At 36.1% G+C, this 20,209-nt stretch overlaps 1 protein-coding gene across 6 annotated transcripts in view; it reads right to left on the bottom strand.

The window, feature by feature from the left end:
• LOC111516152 (nose resistant to fluoxetine protein 6) overlaps positions 1-18,303 on the bottom strand; it is a 327,989-nt gene extending 309,686 nt beyond the window's left edge. For 4 of the 6 annotated variants that reach the window (XM_074186129.1, XM_074186130.1, XM_074186127.1 and 1 more), the window contains exon 1: positions 18,034-18,303. In XM_074186129.1, coding sequence (XP_074042230.1) covers positions 18,034-18,235 — 202 coding nt within the window. In that variant the 5' untranslated portion in view covers positions 18,236-18,303. The remainder of the gene's footprint in view (positions 1-18,033) is intronic. The other 2 variants (XM_074186126.1, XM_074186128.1) reach the window with 1 other exon arrangement.
• Positions 18,304-20,209: the final 1,906 nt, after the last annotated feature.

Genomic DNA, 20,209 nt, shown 5'->3' with positions numbered 1-20,209 from the left:
AAATCACAATATTATTATTCCACCTCGGAGTTAACTGGATGAAATCATAATTTCGTTGGTTGGAACTATGAAATCTTCTATCTTCCGAAAATCCTAATAGATCGACCACTATACGGAAAGAAGGCGAACAACAGCCCGATCCTGATTCTCCTACCAGCACTATCTAGTCCAGAAATAACAGGCCAGATTTATTTTATTACCATTTTTTTATTACTTATCATATTCGACAAGAAAATATCATCAAGTGTAAGCTAACACGCAGTACTGGGTGATTGCAAGAAATACTTATGCATTCAAATGTATACTTTTACATAAAAGGTAACACCTTATAATACAATAAAAACTGTTATGTATATTTCCCCCACAAGCGAAATTATAACTGCCTACTTGGTCAAGTAAATAATGCATTCATTTTGAATAACTTCATTATTCAGTTTTGTCGCCCTGGCTTGGTAAAACTAACGTTCTTATATAAATGCATTTAGCCAGGTGGCGCCCTCAATAAGTTTATATAACGTTCTCTTCAAGAAATACACTTAATTCCTACGACCTTTTTGTTCACCAAGACGAACAGCTGCCGGAGTTGCACTTTTTCCTGCCGCTGATAGGAGGAAAACGTCACACCATCAGGTATTGATGAGACATCAATATTGGTATCGCACCACTTAAACCCATCATAAGAGACATCGCCCACCCATACTGGTTGTTTACGTCGAAATACATGAGGTATGTGTCGGGATTTGAAGGGTCATAATTGTTCAAATATTTATTGTTCGCATGAGCTCTTCTCTTCGAACAAACTTGGCTAAGTCCACCTCGAATCCCTTGTTCAACAAATAGAAACATGTCAGGATCTGTGAGTAGTTCCAATTCAACTTTGGTATATTTGAGCATCGCATCCCACGTAAGGCCTGGTAGCGTATAGTAGTGGGCAGGGTCCAGATTTTGAGTCCTGAGGTAGCTTGCACGAAATTGTTCGAATACATCAGCGAGAAGGAGAATATCTGTTTCCATATATAAATTCACATATTGACCCAAAGTCTGACAATTGAAACTCTTCCACACATCATGGACTCGTTGATATAATCTGCGGGGGCGGGGCTTATATTCTAATTTGTTGTAGAAGGCATCAATAGGAGGCAAGTAAGTTTCATCAAATCTATCGAAGGAATCAATATAATCATAAGGCATGACCCCTTTCTTGGTAAGTAATTTAACCAAGTCTTCAGGTAACTCAGAGAACTGAACCTTCACATCAGGAAACTCTATCAAGTATGATGCTAATGTATCCAGAGATGAATTCATAAAGCGGAATGAATCGATGAATCGAAACTGCACCGGAGTATCATCCACATGTTTCGTGAAGGATGTGTACTTTTCTTTCGTGAGGGGAAGCAGATCAATCGTTCCCCTTATTCAAGATACAATATCTGTGATGATGAAATGTGCATCATAGCCACTCAAATTGTGAAGGACTACAGGAACTACATGGCTATCTTTGTAGTTTATATTACACCCTTCGTGTGCGGGGCCACGACAATTATCACATGGTATGAGATTGTTATGGTCACGTATTTTCTTGTCTTCGGGAGTGAATGGCTCTTCGCAGATGTGGCAGTGTGTAGCTCTTCGAAACTCAACTTCTTGCTCTGCAGTCATATCGATGTCATATGGACACCAAAACACTGTAGTAATATCTTCAGCTAGTTGGCCCATCTCATCAGCGAACCATTGCATACAATCTTCTCCACGTTATGCCCTATAAAAGGATAGAGTATCATTGCAAGAACACTTTAAGTAGTAACGCACAGCTGCCGGAATATGATGTTGAGGTCTTTCAGGATCATCAGTAGACTTCAAAACGGATTGTAAGTCGGCGTATACGACGAATGGTGCCCTTTCTTAATTTTTATGGTTTTTGAACTTGATGATATTTTTACCCTCCTCAGGCATCTTGATGGCTGTCTCATTAATTCTCTGACAATCTGTTTCTGTATGTTTCTGTAGTTTTTCTTGGGATCGAAAGTACTGTAGGCAGCGATCACAAAAATACGTTTGATCATGTGCTTCACTCAACTGCTTCGATAAAAGCCTTGATAAGTTCTTTATCCATACGTAGTGATAACGAACTGGGGTTTCAGATCTATCATAATTATCTTGAAACAGCAGTATGTTCACATGTCTAGCTTTCTTTTCCTTTGTGAGGTATGTAGGAAGGGTAATGAACGTTCCACATTTCTTTTGAAGGATGTAAACATTGATAGAAATATCATTCAGTTTTTCAAATCTCGGAATCTGCTTGAAAGTCATCGGCCACTGTATACCCTTCAATTTCAAAACGCTGGAATAATGAGGATATGATGAAGTACGATCAGTTTTGGTCTGCACAGGATAGAGTGCTGAGGTAACACTTCACGCGAAGCAGGCTTCATCGTCATTCCTAATATTAACACAAGATTTTTTCCCTGAAATTTGGGGTGGAAGATCTATGAATGAGGACCCCAGCTACGGTGTGAACTTATTTATATTCACGCCTAAGTTCAATATCTTCTTCAGCGCCCAGCCACTGTCCCTTTCTTGAAACTCTTCGCGCTCTCTGAGTATTGATGTTGTAACTTTTTCATCGAACCAATCGTTGAGGGCGGTGTTTTTATATATGGGAGAGTTATCAGTGGTGAAGTACTTGTACTCCTTCAGTAATCTGTCTCCCTTTACTATCTCAAATTCTCCACAGATGGTATTTACCTTGATAGATTCATCCTTCTTCAGAGCATTCTGAATTCTCCTCTTGAAGAGAGCCTTGCAGTCATCCATAAAATCTGAGGGGTCCTAATGTTTAAGATTGGAAATAACACCAGATCTAATCCTAGAGTTGAAAGCTGATGCGGAATCATCCTAATGAACCCGCTTTCTAGCACCCTCAGGTCGTGATGCCTGTCCCGCCCCCTTATTTAATATCACTTTGAACTGACTCCTCAGACTTTTGATATTGCGATAACAGGCTTCTAAATTCTGCTTCTCACCCAGTGATGATGCGGTCTTTATCGCCTTCCTTATTCTTCGTAAACCTTTATCACATTCTCTGATCCCATCCAGAGCAGTTTTTTCATCAAACTTAGTGATTATCAACCACAAAAGGGAGAAGATATAATGCACCAAGTCAGCGAAGAGCGGCATTTTTCTGTGTGTGGGCTTCGTATCTCGCTTCGGGAGATTTTTTCCGTTAATTCGTCAAGTTGTGATGTTTACAAAAAAATTCAAAAGAGACTTGTCGAAAAACAGTGCAAGAAAATTACAGTTTTCAGGGTTTTTCAGGGCCGAATAATGGAATTGTGCCCCATAGAAGAGTTTCGAAAGTTCAAAGGTGTTTTCTTATTTGATTTGAAAGGGTTATATTTTTAGGAGTGATTAATTTTTTAAGAAAGAAAGTTTTTGGCTTTCTACTACTCCATCACACGATTTTCGTTTTCAACGCTGAAAAGCTGAAAATATTTTGCGCGTACGAGCGGTTGCACAGTTAATTAGCAACGTTGCCGCTTTAACATTCCACGTTATGTTCAAAATCACTTTCATTATTCACAATGTTGCACTTCGCATTCTTGGATTTTTCAACATATTTCTTCCCCTAAATTTCATACGTATCTGTTTAAATCTGTTTTTCCGTTAATCAGCTGTTGCCCCCATACGAACGACAACTCTCAGAAGTTGAGAAACTTGTGCGAGCTAGGGACTAACAAATATATATATATATATATATATATATATATATATATATATATATATATATATATATATATATTTAAGATCTCAAACTTACGGATTCGGTCATTATTCGGAAGCCGAAAATGTTTTTGTTTTGTATACGGTATACGTTATCGCTTGAATAATGGCACGTATTGAATTTATCGAAATGGGATGCGATGTATGTTTGATAAAAGTCATCGTATTTCACCTCGTATATTGGTGAATCCGTACTGGTGTATATGAGCTTGTATTCGTCGCGCGTGAATTTTTTCATGATGAAAACGAAATGCAAATCATACACACATACTTAGGAAATATTCAAAATGCCATACCGGTATAGAGAGGTTTATTGAATACCAAATCAGATAGCCATCAGAGTGTCATCGGAAATGATTCGACTGCGAAAATTCGAATTTGAAATCAAATTTTCCTCGCCAAATCTTCTATGGTATTTTTGCACCAATCTTACAAACCGATGTTACTTTATGTTTTCCATGATTTTTCAGAAAGTGGCATTATTTATTATTCTTACCAAAGGTGGGATTCGCATTCGCATATTCAATTCAATGTATGGGCGTAATCACGCCGACTGAATTGCAATGTGTGGACTTTGATAAGAATAAGGCAATGCGAGAGAGCTCGTTTCAGAAATTCTTTTTGAAATCTGTTTTTCCGTTAACCAGCTGTCGCACCCCTACTAACGACAACCCTCAGTCGAAACATGTGCGACCTAAGGATTAACGAAGTCTTACCTTTTGGCGTATGATTCTAGTATACAACATATTTTTCCTATTTTACAGAGTGATCATCAATTTTGTAAGCTTTGAATGTGGGGGTATTCAAATTTGGTGTCAAGGATGTATCCAATGTCCGGTGTTCGAGTTTACAAATATTGAACAATGATATGTCTTCGAGCCTTCTGAAGCCCGCAGTTGAGAGATATCGTATCATCATGCATCCGTCTCAATGTCAAAGTACAACATTTGGACAGCTGCGATGGATCGTATTCATCTTCATTCATGTAATTGTTGTATAAAACTATGACTGATCTAACCCGTATTTCTGTGGCCGATATTTCGGAAATTCTTGAAAATATCTGCAAAGAGCAAAATGTTCGTCTCTATATACAAATCTGAGTATTTGCCCAAGTTCTCAATTTTAAATGAATGTAATACCTTTTGCAGATGATCTTACTCTTCCTGTGAGTTTTTGCATCATTAAATTTGTTGTGGGATTCTTAAAGAGATGACCATTGTGTATCTTCAAGTTCATGTATCGAGTCGATGACATCACATGGAAAATCCCCTTTTCAAGTGAGTTGTAACGGTCTAAATTTACTTGTAAATATTGTAGATATTGTTCGTTTATTTACTATGGAATCGACAGAATTGTCATTTATTGATGACGAACTTTTCGTCACAGCTAGGGACACATCTGGTTTGTCAGTGTGCCCAACCTACATTTTCAAAGAAGTTGTTACGTTTCAATTTAGCACTAGATCAAACTGCTCTTATGTGACCTTTCAAAAACACTACCTTACCTTTTAAGATCTTTATTCAGAGGATATTAACAATGTAATTCAGTTACAAGTTCATTTTATTCATTTAACATCATAGTAATGGGAATCTTCCGTTCCATAGAAAACCATACCTGAAATGTATAAGAATAAATGTATGCTCCCTGACTAACTGCTTTGACCAGTACTCACGCATTCTCCTATTGCCAATCGACGTTGGAGATCCGAAATTCCTCGCTAGGTTGAAATAGTTGTTATTGTTTGTTTCTCAGTTTTCTTCACCTATCATTTTTTTCAGCCGTTGTCTGCCTTATTCCCTATACCTTTCCGAGAATATTTCTTGCATAGATTGTTATTCATCACTTCCAGAAGGTTTACTGACATATTAGAGCCATATCGCCTGAAAAACAATATTAGTTACCTCTGGGTTTCTGAATACTGTTTGATATTTTCGGTAAATATTCTGCATAATATGAATGCTCTAATATTTGTACTGAAAGGGAAGGTTATGGCGACTTACCTTATATGTTTCTATTCCATCGCATGAATAAGGATTGGTAAATAGTTGAAAATTGGTTGGAACAATATTTTTGGAAACATTTGTAAACAAGGTTAAGAGACAGCTGTTGGTTGACATCTGCCGAACTTTCGTAGTGTCGTTCCGTCGACTTACACCGAACTAGTTCTACAGTTGTTCACGGGTGAGGGATTGATCGGTTACTCAAGTTGTCAAGGGTTGTTTAAGGGTTGCATTGCTTTGAGAAGGAGTTTTGATGGGTCATGGACTTGTTGATGATGTATCAAGTGGCTGTGGAGGAATTGTTAGATTTATGATGTTGTGCACAGCGCCCCCTTGGTGCTTGTAGTGTAGATTGGATGCACTGTGGCAACAACTGGTTAGCTGTCAGATGTGGCAGTCACTGAGTATTTGGAAGTTAGCCTTCGGTGAGCTTGGTTCGGAGTTCAAAGGGTACCATCAGACTGATTGTAGGATATATTTGGTTGTATTTGTGCCATCCTTCACGGGGATTATTTCTACAAGTCAGGATTGTATAGTGGAAGACTGATTGGTCATTTTGGTGTGGATATTTGCAGTCTGAAACTTAAGCTCTTTTGAGGATTTGTGGTGGTTACCGAACTCGTGCCAGGTGGAAGGATTTCCGAAATTAGGTATGTCTGAATCACTGTCGCATCTCTCATGTGATCTTAGCTTTGATATCACTTCTTCAATTCTACAACCTTCGTTTCTCGTCTCTAGATTCATAAGAAACAGAAGGCCCTCAGTCACTCATCAAGTCCCAGTAGGACTTCCGTGCAGAGCACCGCACACGAAGAAACGTATAGAAAACCCCTTGGCCAGGGTAAGAATTTTACCATTAAATGTGTTTTAAATGATTTTAGTAATTTCTGATTCCATCGTTGTCATTCAAGTGAATATTAGTTTTGAAGAGAGGTTTCAACACTCATTCAATTGTCTTGATTTTTACGGGTCATATGGTTATACAGGGCACCCAAAAATATACTCTTGTTATCTTGCTACTTTGCTAAATGAAAATATACCAGGGGTATTGATTAGTCAAATAGTCCTATTGAATGGGGGTTGAATCTCACCTTGTTTTTATCTGATTCTGATTGAGAATTTTCTTCCGTAGGGTTTTTTTTGTCTTCGTTAAGGGTTCCTGTTTTCCTTTTTTTTTCCTGCTTTTTTTTTCCTGTTTTCCTGTTTTCCGGTTTTTTTTGTTTTCCTTTTTTTCCCCTGTTTATCTTTTTTTTTTGTTTCCTTTTTTTCCTTCTTTCCTTTTTTTTTTTGTTCTCCTGTTTTCCTGTCTTCCTGTTTTCCTTTTTTTTTTCTTCTTCTTAAGTTTCTTTACCTTTCTGGATCTTATTTGGTGATCCATTACTGGTCCAGCTTGTCGTGCCCTACAGGGTGATCTATCTTGGTGGTGCTACAGGGTGATCCATCTCCGCCGTACTACAGGGTGATCCACCGGTGCTACAGGGTGATCCATCTCCGTCGAACTACGGGGTAGCCTAACACCATATACCGGGTGGCCCAAAAGGAGCACGCAAGTTATAATTGATTTATTTGAATATTTGTGCTATACTGAGTTATTTGAATAATTGTTTGCCCTTCTGTTTATTGATACCTGTTTGATATAGTGTTTGTTTATCGTTTATTGATCAAGACTTTGTTTATTGATACCTGATTGATATAGATATCTGTGAAACGGAAATTGAGGTATATTCTTCCTTTCACGATTACTGATTGACACCGATGCGCCTACGCCTGAGCTCACGCGACGCAAACGAGTTTGTCTTACCATCCGATACTAGTATTTACGATTTCACCTACTCAATTTTCGTGGTAGTTTTATTCGACGTATTGTAGTTTTTTTTGGGCGTCGTTACTACCGTAATTTATGGCTGATTGAATTCGTGGTTATATACACCGCGCTCTTGTATTGATATTTGAACATCGCGTAGTAGTGTGAATATTGCATTGTTGTCTTAGAAGCGTTGTTGGTTAATCCATGTAAGTTAGGATTACTGAATAAATCATATTGGGGATCTTTATCTTTTATTTCCAATATTAATTGGTAAGTTATTGATATTGTGAGTTACTTAGGGTATCTGGAGGATTAAATTTACCTGGCGCCCATTAAGATCTATTTGAAATTTGCTAAGTTGTTTAACCCACTCCCGTCTCCACTGTTTAGCTTAGCCGCGGATACCCATCTGTCTTATTTGTTACCGACAGATGATTTAGTCTCCTCTTGTGGTTTGTGAGGTGACTCAAGTGCCGGAATTCTTTTATCTGATCGTGCAAATCCGACAACTTCAGAGTGCCAACCGAGACATGAAACTGAACTTGATGTTCGTCTCGTCGTCGCATTGCGTGAAAGATATATACTTTTCTCTTTGTGATATCTTTAATTATGAAGTGTCCATTTGTTACCGACAGATGATTTAGTCTCCTCTTGAGGTTTGTGAGGTGACAAATGGGTGCTTATAATATAACGCACAATCATTTCTGATGTCTGCTTCATCAATTCAGAAAACTAATCAATCAAATCCAAACCTCGATGGCTATCGAGAAATGCAATGCTATCATATATTACGACAGGGACCTTCTTCTTGTAGTGAAATTTCATGTGATCGTATTTCGAGAAAGTGATTTAACATTCATATCTATTTTGACAGTGAACTGTATGCCTGTTGAGTGTCTCACCGCTTTGAAAATAATTTAGACACCAATTGCAGAGGAATATTTTACATATATGTTTACTCAGATGTGTGCTGAGAAGTTTTTGGTTCAACAATAATGAAATTTGATGTCAGGTTTGTCGTCCTGATCATCGTTATCATCGTCGTTTACAGTCGTTGTTAGGGGTTCGTAATCTTTCATTTATGTAAAATATTTGTTTTGAATGAAAAAATTCATGTGTCGAAGTATTTTTTTGAGTTGTGCCGTTTGACACAAATCGTTCGTTTGATTAATTTTAAAACGTATACATTAACAAATATGTCATTCAACATTTCGAATTTGTCTATTTCAATCAGAGACATGGTTGATTCTAGTTCATTCAATACCTCCGACCAATTCAGATATGATGATGTACGACAAGAATGCATTTCCAATATAAAGCCCAAGCAAAACAAGACCAATCATTATTCCTAACATTAGCACATAAGTTTCGAAAAAAATCGTCGAAATTATTTCCAGTTACTTCTAAGAACTGAACAAACATTGAACATTCAAGTAAAAAATTTGAACATAGTGAAAACAAAATTCTAGATTATCAGTGTAAATCAGTTTTTTTTGGTTATCAGTGCTGATCAATAATTGGATTACCAATGGGAATTAACCTGTTGAAATACAAGGAACACTCAATTAATTCAATCTCCAGTAGTAGTAGTAGTTGAGTGAAAGCGATTATGGGTCAATCTACCACTGACGATTTTTGAGTTACCACTTCAGGAGAACCACTTTTAGGAGTGATTAATTTTTGGGAAAGAAAGTTTTTGGCTTTCTACTACTCCATCTTGATACAAAAATATGTGAAAATCTTCCAATGAAAGGAAGGAAGTAATCAATTTGAATATAAGTAACTCTATACATGGATGTGTAGATCATGCAAAGAAGCAACTTCTTTCACATTCACATTCACATTCTTTCAAAAGGACCAAAATATTAAAACAGCTTTATCTCATGTTTTGAGTGAAGAAAATATTTCATATGCGCGAAACAAAACCAATACATTGATACAAAATCAAAGAAGGGAAACTCACACATTACCGTCCAGTTACCCACAACCAAGAAACCCAATGATTCGTCCAACTCCACAAAATCGCCAAATTATCGGTCAGAGATCAATTGAACCTTCTATACCATAAAAATCAAGTATCATTTCAAAGAACGTCCTTCAGGCAACCACCCGCCATATACAATGGAAAGTTACCAAGACAGCAGACCTACACAAAGGAATGTTTATCAATTCAATCAAATCCCGTTCGTCAAGCACCCAGACCAACACTAATGAGTACGTGATCAGGAAATGTTTCAAAAAAACACACAGCCTAAACCTAAATCAACTTTCGTGTCTGCGAAATATATTTCTTAGAAGAGGCAGACTATGCTAATGGAAATATAGAGTATGGATTCAAACAATACCACGCAATTGATCAACCAGAAGAAGAAAACTATTAACTGTGCGAATATTGTCTAGAAACATATGAACAGCTAATTCCTGGATATGAACCGAGAAAATACCAAAATTTGGGGATTACCCAACAGGAAAAATCAATGACATAGTTGAGATGAACGCAACATCTATTTTCGAAACACCGTACATCATTTTTCCTGAAACCAATTCAAAATTGATGATAGACACCGGCTCGAACAACAATTTCAGCTTACACATCTTATCCACAGCATATTCAGGAGTATCAATTTCCACGCACAGCTATAGCATAACTATACTTTTATCAAAAATTTTAAGAAGACTCGATCTTTGCCAAAAATTTTCCATTTTCGATTTCAACACTAAACACGATGGACTCACTGAAATCGACTCACTGCGAAACATTGGAGCATCAAAAAACAAGAGAACCATAGAAAACTCAAGAAGTCGAAAACATCAATTTTACATATGGAACTTCTTCCCCGAACTGAACACATTGTGGAGATACCAGTCAACAAACCACAAAAAGAAGAAATTATAAGCTACAAAAAATTTCGATTTGGAAATGCCAGCAGCATACGTTATAGTTGATGACGGAAAGGCTTTAACAACAAAAATAAACCCAACAAACGAAGAATTGATTATGAACCTATTTGAACCAATTAACATCAAGCCTATCGATATTTACGAAGTGAATAATTTTGAAGACTCAAATTTCCCAAGGAGTGGAGAATCTCATGAGGAACTACGAAACACAAATTTGAAAAATTTACGGCTAGATCACATGAACGAAGAAGAGAGAAGGAAAATTCGAAAACGTTATTTCAAATTCAAGGACATTTACCACTGTAAGCAAATTCCTTTGACGTTCAATATAAAAATAAAATATGCCATTAAGCTAACAGAAAAAACTTCGATATTTACTAAATTATGTAGATATCCACAAGAAGTCGTAGACCAACAGGAAGTTCGTAGTCAAATAAAATCAAGAAGTGGAGGCTTGTCATTAACTATAGAAAACTCAAACAAAAGACAGAGGATGACGAAGATCTAATCCTTAATATCATCGATATCTTGGATGAGCTAGGCCGAAGTCAATGTTTCACCACTTTGGATCTCGCTTCAGGGTTCCACCAAGTTTAGGTGGATGAACAATATATCGTAAAAAACAGCCTTCAGTACGGAGAATGATCACTACAAATACAAACAAATGCCATTTGGGCTCAAAAATGCTCCAGCGACGATTGTACGCATCATGGATAACATCCTCAGAGGTATATAGAAGGAGAAGTGTCTTGTGTATCTCGACTATATCATAATTTTCCTCTCCACATCTTTGCAGGAACATCCGGAATATTTCAGAGAAGTTTTTAAACGACTGAGGATATCTATCTTCAAAATTCAGTTGGACAAAAGTGAATTTCTGCGAAAAGAAACTCCACAAAATCGCCAAATTATCGGTCAGAGATCAATTGAACCTTCTATACCATAAAAATCAAGTAGCATTTCAAAGAACGTCCTTCAGGCAACCACCCGCCATATACAATGGAAAGTTACCAAGACAGCAGACCTACACAAAGGAATGTTTATCAATTCAATCAAATCCCGTTCGTCAAGCACCCAGACCAACACTAATGAGTACGTGATCAGGAAATGTTTCAAAAAAACACACAGCCTAAACCTAAATCAACTTTCGTGTCTGCGAACTATATTTCTTAGAAGAGGCAGACTATGCTAATGGAAATATAGAGTATGGATTCAAACAATACCACGCAATTGATCAACCAGAAGAAGAAAACTATTAACTGTGCGAATATTGTCTAGAAACATATGAACATCAGTACGGAGAATGATCACTACAAATACAAACAAATGCCATTTGGGCTCAAAAATGCTCCAGCGACGATTGTACGCATCATGGATAACATCCTCAGAGGTATATAGAAGGAGAAGTGTCTTGTGTATCTCGACTATATCATAATTTTCCTCTCCACATCTTTGCAGGAACATCCGGAATATTTCAGAGAAGTTTTTAAACGACTGAGGATATCTATCTTCAAAATTCAGTTGGACAAAAGTGAATTTCTGCGAAAAGAAATCGCTTACCTCGGACATATAAATAACGCCAGATGGAGTGACACCAAATAAAGTTAGTGGCCGTTCGAAAATGTTCAATACCAAAGAATCAGAAAGAAATTGAAGCACATTTTATTCCCTAGGTATTACAAAAGATTCATAATGATTTTTACCGAACAGACTAAACCCTCAACCAATGTTCAAATAAGAATGCCAAAGTCGCACATTCAGCCGACTTTATAGAAAGTTTCGAAATTTCCAAAAAAATTGTTATAAATAATCCTATCCTGAAATATCAATACTTTACTGATCCCTTCATTTCGACCCTTCATGCGAGCAATTTCGTAGTAAGAGTTATACTATCTCAAATACAAATCGAAGAGGACAAGCCTATGCACCAAGAACTTTGAACGATATAGAAACAGGAAAAGAACTCTTGGCGCAACTCTTGGCAACGAATTATTTTCGACCGTACTTCTATAGAAAGAAATTCACTATCTATACAGACCACCGACCACTATAGTGGCTCTTTTCGTTGAAAGAGCCCAACTCAAAATTAGTGAGATGGAGACTTCGGCTCAAAAAATATTATTACAACGTCGCATACGAAAAATGAAAACACAACACCAAAGCTGGATAGTACCTTCGTAACAAGAAGAACTCATTAAGCATTATCACGAAGGAGATACAAGCCATCGAGGCATCAACGAAACTTATAAAGCAATCAATAGAAATTACTTCTGGCCTAACATCGATAAAAAATTCATAAACTCTTGCCCATTTTGCAAAAATAACAAATATGAGAGACACAGGCTCGTCATTCCCTTGAAAATAACGGAAAAATCAACTGAACCATTTTAAAAATTGAATGCAGACCTATTCATACCTGATCTCAGTTCAACAAATAAAGAAACTTGGACCGCCTATAAGAACCAAACAGAACTCTGATACAAAAAATCATTGCATACCTATTGAATATCTTAGGATTAGAAATCAGGTTTGATAAATCAACCCTAATTTTTAAACAACGAGGGGAGGTGTTATTATGGACCACTAATTTTATAGAGTAGGTATATTTTACCCAAACTTGCCCGAAATTGTGAATATGAGTTTTTCTTGATTTCAGTTCAGTTATAATTGTATCTTTGGCTCTAACATCGTTATTAAAATATAATTGTAACTCAACAGAGAGCAGCCACAGTCCGTTCCGTATTTCTGATATGTACCGGTCTTGGTGGAATAAAATGTGCCAAGACACTTGAACAAATCTCCAATCATTCTTCGATGTTCCAGATTATCAAGGTTACAGGTGATGTTCGTGTCTCCAATCAGGCCTATGGCTCTTTTCTGGATGGAATCCAGTAGTTTCAAGGTATGCTCATGGGCGGAGCTCTATACGTGAGAACAATACTCCAAAGAAGGACTGACCTGACCTTTATAAAGCATCATAAGTTGTTGAGGTGTGTTGTGTCAAAACATATTGGTGGCCATTTCAATCCCCAACAAACTTATCGAAGAAGAAAGCAGAATTTTCTGTCCTAACATTATCCTATCCAGTTCAGAAACATTTATCTTTTTAGAGGAAACCGATGCCTGGGTTTTCGTGACATTGAATTGAACTTAGTTATTTTCACCCCAATTCAAAATCACCTACAGATCTTCATGAAGATATGCAACTTCCTGCTGCCGATGAAGATGTGAATCCTCAGCCGATGTCCTGGAATCCAAATGGAATGACGAGATAAGTGTGCTGTCGTCAGCGGAGGAATATGTAGGACTCTTGCTTTTTTCCAACCAGTCGTTAATAAACAATAAAAAGAGGGTTAGGGTACACCAGCGTTAATGATAAAAGTATTCGAGAGATATCCATTGACGGCAACTTGCCTTCTTTCAGGAAGCTGGAGAGCCACACACAAAAATGATTTGACGAGCCATACCATCGAAGTTTGGCCAGCAAACCCTTATACCACATACGGTCAAAAGCCTCAGAAATATCAAGCGCAATAATATTTGACTCTCCATATTTCTCGATTGCGTCATTCCAAATATGAGTGACATACAATAGAAGGTCGCCTGTTGATCCTGTTTCCGGAAGCCATATTGATGATCGCTCAAGATTTTGAAGCCTTCCAGGTATTTAAGTATAGCACTGACAGCAAAGCGACTGGTCTACAGTTATTTGAAAAATTTCTCTTTCCTTTTTTGGGAATAGGCTGAACGCGAGCAATTTCCCAACAAGAAGTAAAACCCTCTTTCTTTCAAGACAGGTTAAAAATTCTGCAAAATACTGGTGCGAGTTCATTACCTCAGTTTATTTTTCAGATCGTTCAACAAAAAAACTCAAGTTGTGGAAATTTCTGCTGAAGATACAAGTATTATATTTATTCATCAAAAGACTTTTGGTAAAGGTCACGCTACCAACAAGATGCATATTCTTTAGAGTGGATGGACGTCGAACCCGAGGAGTTGACAACAAAAATGTCAGAAATCCAAAGTTAGTTCACAAATATCTGTACGGAAGGGCTTTATGAGAATATAATAAATGCGCGGTAGAAGGTTATTCAATTTGAGGAGACTAGCATCATAAACGCTGATACCCACAGTCCAGCGTACATAATTTTTCAATCCTTACATCAACGTCTGGATAGAAACCACCGGCGATTTCACCACGTAGAGAATTTCTCTTCCATTTTGTGTGTGAAATGAACCCCTGTCCATTTATATATCTTTCATTGAAGATAGTCACTTTCTTCAATTCTTTTTCCGCTTTCTTCCATATTTTGCACACCCAGTAATGAATCAAGATCTTGTTCATATAGCAATATACAAAATATAGAAAAGAATTTAACAACTTACAAAGATGCATTTTCCAAAATTCACACGATTGCACACGAACAGTTTTTGATTGAATCTGTGCAATTCTTGAGAATTTCAATAAAAATAAGTTACAATCAAAAGTGAAACAGGGCAACATTAAAGTCTCAAAAACTAGGCACATTTCTGACGAAGATCGCTACATAGTAGGTAGTAATTGATCTTAAGGTCAAGTTGTGGGCCGAAGAAATAAGCGATCCAATGAGACTTGCATTTTCAACTTTGGTGATTTAGGAGCAACATATTAGGGCATTGCTGAAATTTAAATTTACGATTGGGTAAAAATATTTATACTTTGTATACATTCTCACTGAACCTATTAGATTATCTGATCAAGTTATTAAATTGACAAAAATATATTTCTAGAGTTGGAGTTGATAATAAAATGCGTATGTAATAGAGGACAATTTTATAAGGAAAGTGAATATTCATTATGGAAATCAGCAATTCAAAATATGTTCGAAAACTTCGTTGTGAAATATTTGTTCTTATTTTGAATGGTGATAGGATGTTTCACTCGTCATTCTCATATCGATTCAAAATAGATTTTCCTGAAATGAAATGGAATAATAATTCCATTTTTGGGATTTATAATAATAAATCCCAACAATTATAAACTATTTCAATGATTTAGTATCGATTTCTATTTTTTATCAACAAATAACTCGTAATAGTTCATACATTCCTAGCAGGGGTTGTCTTTCAAAAGTCATTCGAAAATCAGATTCGGAATCAAATTCACTGCCATTATTTTTTTTCATGTAAAAAAAATACATTACAAATTTCCTTTCTTCCCTAAACTTGCATCCAGTTATAAGGTTTGGAATATTGACCAAAAAAAGAAAAGAATTTAGTGTTATCATTACATTCAAATAATGAATAAAACATAATTCCAGAGGAGCGAGCTGACCAGGTTACAAACATGATGTCAATATCTGAGAAGAATATCATCTGAAGATTCATATGGAAACAATTGTACAGGAATTAAAAGACAGTTATTTTACTGAAATCCATGTTAAAATTCAATGAATGAAACCAAAAGTCATTCAAGAGATCAAAATATCTTCTGCATCATCTTCCAACAAATACATGTCAAAGCTAGTTACGTCACACATTTCTATTTGTCCAGTCCAAAGATGAAAAGAATGTGCCTTTTTCTGATTCGTCCAATTCATCTGGGACAACAAATTGATCCTCAGTCAGGACAAACTAGGTTGGCCCAGACATGTGCTATGAAATGTTATTCAGGAAACCGTTGAGAATAATATAGAATGTGTGTAAGGTGGAAGTAATTTTTCAGATTGAAAAACTATACTTCATTTAAACGATTGAAGCCATGGTTCTGAAATAAGTGTTATAACGAAATAAAAGCTCAGTTTTCGAAATGAGGTTTTAAATCACTTTTCTAGCATATTCATCTTATAGTCATCTAATCATGTCGCAGTATGGATAATAAATAGCAATATAATTCTGTAAAAACGCTTCGAATTTACTTATTAGTCAGTGGGCTATGCTTGAAGACTGGCAATAAACAACTAAAGAAATGAACTTTGAACGTTCAAGCCAGTCTTGATATACCTACACAGTAGGTTGAATGGACTGACACCTATCAGAAAACAACTGCTCCCCTGGCTAATACCACGAAGGGCGTTTTATATCCGACAGGCGTCAGTGCAGGAATCTTCACAGAAAATGTCCTGCATATGCAATTGGCAATACAACTGAAAGAGTCGACGGGCAAATTACCGATATGCAGTTATTTAGTACTTCGTCCACTAGATAGAGTGATATTTTGTGATGTTCGCTCCAACTTCGGAAGAGGAATGAAATACTCTGAAAGAATTCCGGTTTTCATTTGTGGAATATCATTGACTTTAGGTCTATGATGTTCACTATCTTTCACTGACGAGTGGCTAATGAGCCCGAAACTGGTCTACAAGTGTGCCCGTTCCAAAATTGAAGGTCGACTCTTTCAGTTGTATTGCCAATTGCATATGCAGGACATTTTCTGTGAAGATTCCTGCACTGACGCCTGTCGGATATAATCCAACGCCCTTCGTGGTATTAGCCAGGAGAGTAGTTGTTTTCTGATAGGCGTCAGTCCATTCAACCTACTGTGTAGGTATATCGAGACTGGCTTGAACGTTTAAAGTTTATTTCTTCAGTTGCTTCGAATTTAACTGTTGATTTTGTTAGATATGTTTATGCGTGGAATGAATCTATGGAAAACACTTTCTCCTAACCAGAACAAAAGTATTCTTTTGATGCGCGTTTCGCTAACTAAGTCAGCATTATCAGGAGATGACAAGTTTCATCATTACCTGATGATTCTAACTTTGTTAGCGAATATCAACTTTTTTTGATAATGACACATCTAAAGTAAATTTTTACTCACTTTTCATTCATCATAAAAAAAAACAATGTTTTCTATATCCCATTATAGGTGTTTCAAGTAATATATCAATGATGATATTTTTAATTTATCATATTTCCGAACCACTTGGTGATAAATAAACCAAGTACTTTCAGAAATATGACAATCAGTTATATGGAATATATAACTTCAAAATCACTTTCAAAAACTAATTGAATTTTTTTTTCAATTATTGCCTATATTAACTTCTGTAACTTTTGTAAATATCTAAAATAATGATTGAAAAAAAATTGTGTTTCTGACCTTTAGTTTTATTAAGAATATTGGATAGAACTGTCCGATACCCGATCTATCTATATCAACACTAAGTGACACAATGGATACAATTCACTGAAAAAAAAAAAAAAAAAAAAAAACCGCGACACTTGTTTCACTATACAATAGCTTCCTCAAGTGAGTAACATGAGGAATCTATTGTATATCGTTACACTGTAGCGAAACACCTGTCACGATTTTTGTAAAACCCTTACAGTGAAAATTTTACTGTGGATATCAGACAATGCCATTGAAATAACCTACATTTATTACATACAAGACTATCCACATATTATTATAATCGTTCAGAAGAAAAGAACGGTGAGGTTCTTTGTCAAATAGTTTTTTCCGATATTCAAGACTCTTCAGATATATGTTAACGTCTTCCATATTTTTTTTGAATGTAAATGTATGTTTATTTTCTGAAATATTATTATGACTTCTGTACTCACTTTCATGGGCCCACAGAGTAAAATTCTTCAAACTATCCCTATACATATCACTTTCCTCTTTGCACCTTATATTCACACTTTTAGAGACAGCCACCGGTAAAGATGGAAAAATAGAGTACTCAAGAACATCACTGTCACCGAAAACCGCATCAACCGAAAAAATGTAGATCGAATGCAGTAGAAAGAAAATCAATTTCATCATGACTTGCGTTTGTTTCTAACAATTGTTGTAATAAAACTGCATATCGAAGAAGTGAATCAAGAAAAATGCATATGAAGTTGCTTTTATAAACTTGTGAAGGTAATCTGTCCTTCATATATTTGATTTAGTTTAACTTGGAATTGATCGTTCCACATGGAATGGAGTTGTTCATTTCTATTCATAATTTAATCCGGAGGTTAAAGAAAAAGAAGGGAAAACAAAATATATATATATATATATATATATATATATATATATATATATATATATATATATATATATATATATATATATATATATATATATATCTTAAAGCGAGATAGCTAGCGAAAACTGTTAAGATACAAAAGACTTAGGGTTTTTCAAAATCTATCACACTAAATAAAAATTGAGTATACAAGATCAGTCAAAAAGTTTCGAAGAAATTGAGTTGCTTTTTCTTCAACAGAATACCCTATATATCATTTTATATTTCAATTCTGCTCAAAATTATGAACAAAGTTGATATAACACATCAATTTTTAAATTCAGTCGTGTTCAAGACATCCAAGTTGAAAATAACTTTTCACTACTTACAAATTAATAAAGAAAAAAGCACGAAATTATGGATGTTCATTATGAAAGTCATAAAAAGTGGAGTATGTGGATGTTTCTGTTTTTGTTTTTTCCGTTAACCAGCTGTCGCACCCCTACGAACGGCAACCCTCAGAAGTCGAAACTTGTGCGAGCTGTCGCACCCCCACGAACGACAACCCTCAGAAGTCGAAAGTTGTGCGAGCAAAGGATTAACGAGGTCTTACCTTTTAACGTGTGATTCCTAACACGGGATGGACGATAGCAAGTGAAGATCGATCGTTCAGACTAGGGCTTGAACCACCGACCAACACGGCAGTCAATTCGAGTGAGTGAACAAATCACCCACGCCGAACCGCTTGGCTTCCGACCGACCCGACGAAATTTATGAAAACAATAGTTATGCCAGGAGAGAAAGAGGGAAAACAAGTTTTAATACACGACAAATATTCTCTTTGGAATTCTATATAATGAGGTGCTCAGTGTTTACCATTCACCTCCTGACAGTAATGACCTTGCTGAACTAAATTTTGTTGTAAATCTAAAATAATGTGAGGAGGAATGGTAGAAATCTCATACTTTATTTTAGGTGGAGTCATATTGGGAGACCCAGCTGGCCTTTCGATTACTCCCCTGTGTCCAATCCATTCATCACGAAAAGTTTCGTCTAGATATTTCCGTTGAAACCATGTTTGTTTTGCCGGTAAATTGGGATTGTTATTATTCGGGAATAATCGTCTACGATCTGGAATAATATGCTGTTGTAGCCGTTGAGTGTGAACTTCCTCAATCCATATTGAAAACAATATGAGGTTGACAAAGTTGACATTTTCATGCAATTTAACCATATTAACTTCACAGAACTCGATTGTACGATCAAAATCGTCTTCACACAATTCTTGGACCAAATTAATTTTATATGGATGGAATTTTTGCAGTTTGCAAATTTTTTGAATGGAATATCGACTCATGTTATGATTCAAAGCCCTCTGTTGTGCCGAATTTATTGAATTTTTCACCATGACATTTTCTTCATCTGTAACGCTTACTGGTCTTCCACTTTTTGGTCGATCTTTGACACCTTCAGTTCCATGAAAACGCTGCAATATTTTTTAAACGGTTAGGTTGTGTTCGTTCAGGATACAATTTCTGACACATTGCCAGAGATTTAATAGCATTTTTCATCAAATTGAATAACTGTTTTATTTTGTGTTTGACAATTAACTCGATATTCACATTCATGTATTTCATGACTTACTTCAAAAAAGAAATTATCGCTTATCATGTTTCTTCTGAATATCATTTACGACTTTTTTGATACAGTATCTTTATTAGTTACTTCTTGTTGATATACTCATTTTCTGAACAGAAATATTTGGGTAACTACAAATTTTCAAGGGA

The sequence above is a fragment of the Leptinotarsa decemlineata genome, unplaced genomic scaffold (genome assembly GCF_025532065.1).
Source record: "Leptinotarsa decemlineata unplaced genomic scaffold, Ldec_3_MD MMD2_tig00078422_RagTag_RagTag, whole genome shotgun sequence".
Taxonomy (NCBI): domain Eukaryota; kingdom Metazoa; phylum Arthropoda; class Insecta; order Coleoptera; family Chrysomelidae; genus Leptinotarsa; species Leptinotarsa decemlineata.
The sequence above is the reverse complement of the archived record's forward strand: the minus strand, read 5'-3'. Positions and strand labels throughout refer to the sequence as shown.